The sequence below is a fragment of the Nicotiana sylvestris genome, chromosome 6, assembly GCF_000393655.2.
Source record: "Nicotiana sylvestris chromosome 6, ASM39365v2, whole genome shotgun sequence".
In the NCBI taxonomy this organism is placed as follows: domain Eukaryota; kingdom Viridiplantae; phylum Streptophyta; class Magnoliopsida; order Solanales; family Solanaceae; genus Nicotiana; species Nicotiana sylvestris.
Window position 1 is genome coordinate 116,008,145 of NC_091062.1, and position 5,563 is coordinate 116,013,707.

The 5,563-nt window shown below is 36.0% G+C and overlaps 1 protein-coding gene across 1 annotated transcript; it reads left to right on the top strand.

Annotated features, from left to right (window-relative positions):
* Positions 1–2,101: 2,101 nt before the first annotated feature.
* On the top strand, positions 2,102–3,967 carry LOC138871152 (uncharacterized). Its single transcript, XM_070149012.1, has 3 exons — positions 2,102–2,161; positions 3,560–3,639; positions 3,727–3,967. The coding sequence occupies exons 1-3, from the start codon at positions 2,102–2,104 to the stop codon at positions 3,965–3,967; spliced, it is 381 nt and encodes a 126-aa protein (XP_070005113.1).
* Positions 3,968–5,563: the final 1,596 nt, after the last annotated feature.

Genomic DNA, 5,563 nt, shown 5'->3' on the forward strand with positions numbered 1-5,563 from the left:
CCAAGTTTCGCATCTGGTACCAATACCCAAGAACAGAACAATAATTGGCACTAAATGGATCTTCAAAAACAAACTTGATAAAGAAGGAACAGTTACAAGGAACAAGGCAATATTGGTGGTTCAAGGATATAGTCAAGAGAAGGGTATAGACTATGATGAGACTTTTGCTCAAGTTGCAAGATTGCAAGCAATTAGACTTCTCATAGCCTTTGCTGTTTACATGGAATTCACTCTCCATCAGATAGATGTCAAGAGTACCTTCCTCAATGGCTATCGAAAGGAAGAAATGTTTGTCAAGCAACCTCCTAGCTTTAAAAGAAAGGAATGTCCTAAGAATGTGTACAATCTTTACAAGGAACTTGATGGGCTCAAGCAGGCCCCAAGAGCATGATATGAAAGATTATCCAAATTCCTGCTTGAGCATGGCTATAAGAGAGGTAAAATTGATAATACTTTATTCCTGAAAGAAAAAGGTAACGATCTTTTGGTTGTTCAGATATATGTTGATGATATAATCTTTAGAGCAACAACTAATAGGTTAAGTAAAGAGTTTGCTAAGCTAATGGGAGTGAATTTGAAATGAGTATTATGGGTGAGTTTAATTTTTGTAGGCTTACAAATTAAACAAAATTTGAATGGAACTATGAACTTCATCAAAAGTATGTCAAAGAGTTGCTCAAAAGGTTTAAGATGGAAGATTCCAAAGAAATTGACACTCCTATAACAACAACCACAAAATTGAATTGTGAACCTAGTTCATCTGTTAATCAGAAAATATATAGGGGGATGATTGGTACTTTGTTATATCTCACTACTAGTAGACCAGACGTTATTTTTAGTATAGGCCTTTGTGCTAGATTTTAGGCAAATCTAAAGGAGTCTCACTTGAAGGCAGACAAGAAGATCTTGAGATACTTAAAAGGCACAACTGATTTTTGCCTATGGTATCCATAAGGTAGTAATTTTGATTTAGTGGGATATGCTAATACTGATTATGCAAGTTTTCTTGTGGATAGAAAAAGTCCTTAAGGTATGGCACATTTTCTTGGCTTATGTCTTGTATATTAGGCTACCAAAAGGCAAAATTGTGTGGCATTATCTACTGCTGAAGCTAAGTATGTGAATGTTGCCTCATGTTGTGCTCAATATTTTAAAAACAATTAATGGAATTTAGAATTGTTGTAGGTTGTATTCCTATCTTTTGTGACAATACTAGTACAATCAGTATGACCAAGATTCTGATCCATCACAAAAGAACTAAGCACATAGATGTTAGACATCGTTTTCTAAGGGATAACTTTGAGAAGGGTTTATTCACTATGGAATTTTGTGCTACTAATAAGCTAATTGCTAACATCTTCACAAAGGCTTTGAGTAGGGATCACTTTGAAAGGAACATGTTGGAATTAAGGATGATAAAGATCACCTAAAAGAAATCGGTTCTAACTCAATGATTGGTTAAATAATTTGTGAATTTTGTAAATAATTACATTAGATATTGCTCAGTCTAATACTTTTATTAGTATACTCATGTGTCATGTACTAAAATGTATCACTAATGTCAAATGATATTACCCTTACTTTCTTGAAAACATTCAGTCTTACACAAGAGAACTTTCAGTGAACAACCTGGTTCATCAAGCTTATAAGGTTTCAACATTCTACATAAGTTGAAATAACTGCATATGAATCATGATCTGAAAAAGAGTCTCACTTTATCCAAAACTCTTTTTAAACCAATCGGTTACAAACGAAACAGTTTCACCACAAGAATCCACGCGCCATAATTACCGAGATTTTTAGGAAGAGTCCAATGTCTTTTCAAACTAAAACTCCCAATGAGAAAAGACTTCTAAACTCCAAAAAACTACCGACTCTTTAAATTGATCTGACCTTACTCCTTTCCTTTATCTCAAAATTTTTTGAAGATCAAAATTTGCAAAACCCTAAATCTCTCTCAAATTCTTTCAACTCCCTAAACTGATCAGATGGCAAACACAATTGAAAACCCCAAGAAATCTAAGAATCCTTCTTCATCACCCAAGAACTTTCACCTACACCTTCAACTACCCAAACCCCCAAGAAAAAGTATGTAAAAATGATGGCTCGCAAAACAGTAGCAACCAGAGAACAAGCTAAGAAGTTGAATGAGAAATTGAAGGCTAGTCAAATAGAATAGCCTAAAAAATTTAATGATTTTTTCCGGTCTGCAACTGAGGGGGAAGAACCAGTTTTATCTGAAACTGAACAGGTAACTTTCGGGTTAAAATCGTAACGAAATGGCTTCCTGGCCACTTAAACTTTTATGGCTTTTGAAAACCGATACATGAATTTCGGATTTTCTCATTTGAACACTTGAACTCATGATTCCCTTAACTAATAAACACATCTGACCCTTGAGCCTATGCGCGTGTATTACACATACATAGACGTGTCCATCCAGTCAGCAAATGACCAATCCAAAAGTAAGACCCCACCCAACTAATGACATGTGTATTTTTTAAATAAAAATTGTCACCTATATTTATATTTTAAAAATAAAAATAAATACAATAAGAAAGAAAAAACTTAAACCCTTCCAGCTTCCTGTTCCCCATTCCTTCCCATCATCCCCCTTCCCCTCCCACACCTACAACTCATTCGTCTACTTCCATATCAGCACTCCCTTCCTAGGTTCTCCTTCGTCTTCTCCTCTCTCTCCAATTTTTTCTTATTTTTTTTCTAGCTAGGTAGATTGCCGGAGAAATTTTCCAATCAGTACTGTCGTAGAATTGGTTTTCTTTAAAGTTGTGACAATTAATTCGTTGTAGTGGCCAATTGGCGTGACCTCATCAGCAGTAGGAATCGATTGGCATTGCTTTTGGGCAATTTGGACTACTGGAACGCCATCTTCGACCAACTAGAGCCCGCCGGAGAGTTGCAAGTCATCAGAAGTGGCGATTCCTACAGTGAAATCTCCTGATTTTTGGTGGAGAGGTAGTTCTTGGTGTGGAGAACAATCTCTATGGCTTGGAATTGCAAGATTGAATGGTTAAAAATTGAAGAATAGTCAGACCTGATGAATTGAAATGGCTTTTCTATAAATCTAACCCGATAAATTTTTCTATTTTTTAAATTAATTATTTATCATATTTACGCGGTTAATACCGATGATTAACACGCAATTAAGCATTGTCACTTAAGCATTGTCAACGGTCAAAGGTGTTTATTAGTAAAAAATTTCTAAAGTAGACGTTTTCAAATGGGAAAATCCAAAGTTCGTGTATCGGCTTTCAAAAGCCCTACAAGTTTAAATGGCCAGGAAGCCATTTCGCCTAAAATCTTCTGGTGTTGCTTTTGAAATTGCATAAAATCTTGAAACTAGGTTTGTGTTGGTTCTATTGTTGGTGTATAAACTGTTGGTACTAAAACAATTGGTGGTAAAAATGAAAAAGAAAAACAAAAAGAGAGTGACGGTGTTGAAGCAAATGTGAGCGGAAGGGAAGAATTAAGAGTGACTAGATCCACCTCACCCATTCTTGCTGGTTTTAATGAAGAAATAGGGGCAATGGTGTTGTAGAGTGAAGAGATTGCAGATGAGGAACAAATTGTTGAAAGAGAAAAAAGTAGTGGTTCTAGGGACATTACTGCAGCAGAGGGGTTGGTTAGGTTAAGGAAAAGGTTCCAAGAAACTGTTCCTTCTAGAAAGGAACTCCTTCATGATCTGTTGTAGAGTGTATCTGATAGTTACAATCCCAAAAGAAAGAAGAGTTATAGAGTACAAACACCCAAAAAGGGTATGGGTGGCAAAAATAGAAAGACTGTCTCTTCTATCCTTGTAGAGACTCAACCCACAAGAGGAAGAACTACAAGGAACCAGAAAAAGCAGAATGAGGCCAACTTGAAAAAGAGCTTAGCTGAAAGTGCCAAGAAGGCTGCTACCAAGGGGAAGAAAAAGAGTGAGAAACAAGTTACAGAATTTAAATAGAGGAGATGGACCTAGTCCTTCAGGATGAGGATGAGACAAAGGAGGTGGATGTACCCACTCCCACTACCAAGAAAACAAAGACTTTTGGTCACTTCCAATCCACACCCAATTAAGGAATATGAAACGATCGTTACAATAATAAAACCCAACGTTAGTCGGGGTCGAATACACAAGGAGTTTAAAATGGGTGTTGAGGTAAATACTCAAGGAAGAATCTCGAAATAACTAGATTTAGCTTCCAAACAAAACTAGGAAATAATTATCTAAATTAACTACTAAGAAATTTAACTAACTAATGAGTAAGTAATGATTGAAATATTTTTGATATTTTTATCAAATAGGGAAAGGCCTAGGGTTGTAACCTTAACCTAGGTATAAACCTAACAGGTAGAGTAAATCTATGCTTACTTGGTAGATCGGGGTATTTTGTGACTCTAAAAGCACAAGTACCCACTTAATACCTCTCGACTAAAGAGTGATTGTGTCCAAATTGGCTTTCTTAAGACCAAATTGGTAGCTATCAAAACAATAAATATGGGTCCAAGTTAGATTATCCCTATCTTTTGTTAAAATCTTTTAATCAAACTAATCAAAACTTCAACTAGCTCAATTTCTTATTAGCCATGGTTTCCTAGACTAAATTACTCTTTCTCAAGTAAGAAGAAAGTCAAATAGGAATGAATTAATTTTGCAACCATTAATTCTAACCATAAAGCATAAACAAGGCTAAATAATATTAAGCCAATTATTAGCAAACATTAATATCAAATACCCATAAATTTTACAAACTAGGGTTGGACCACAACCCTAGATAAAATCCATCTACTCATAGAAATTGACATAAAAAAATGAAAAGAAGAAATAATTGAAGACATAAAACTAAAATTAAAGTGTAAAAGTAATTGATATTCTCTAGTTGTAGCTCAAGGTTGCCTAAAGTGGCTAAAATTAACTACCAGTTGCTGCTACAATACAAAATATGCTCTAAAAAGAGTTTCACGTCTATTTGTAGTACTCTAGAATTCCTGACAAAAATACCCTTCGGAGGGTTCTGTGGCCGTATCTTATCAACCGCAGTCTGCACTTTGGTAGGTTACTGTTGCGAGTGCTTTCCGTTGGATGAGTTCTGTGGTCGCACATAAGCTTCCGTAGCTGCACTTCAGCTTCTGCGGCGACACTAAATTGTTACGGACCTCACTCTGAGGAGGCTTCAGACTTGTTCAATTGTATCTTCTTATCTTTCGGGTTTATCAGTGTAAACCTTAAGTGTGATCGCATCTTTAGGTTTGCGGACCACACTTCTACCAAATATCCCTTAAGCTTCAGTTTACTCCTTTGTGTCCGCATGTCATTTTCTGCAGGCTGCATTTGCTTTTGCGTCCGTAGATAGAATTATGCGGACTGCACTATTCTTTGCATTTCTCCTCTTGACTTATCTTAGGTGGAACATCTCCTCTTTGAGTCAGATTTATTGATTGAGCTCACATTCCCCAGCACACCTGCAATTCACCCATATTTATTAGATTGAGGGGGGGGGGGGAATCTTTACTTTCATACTAAAGGTAAAGCAAGAAGGTACTGATAAGTTGTTAAAAT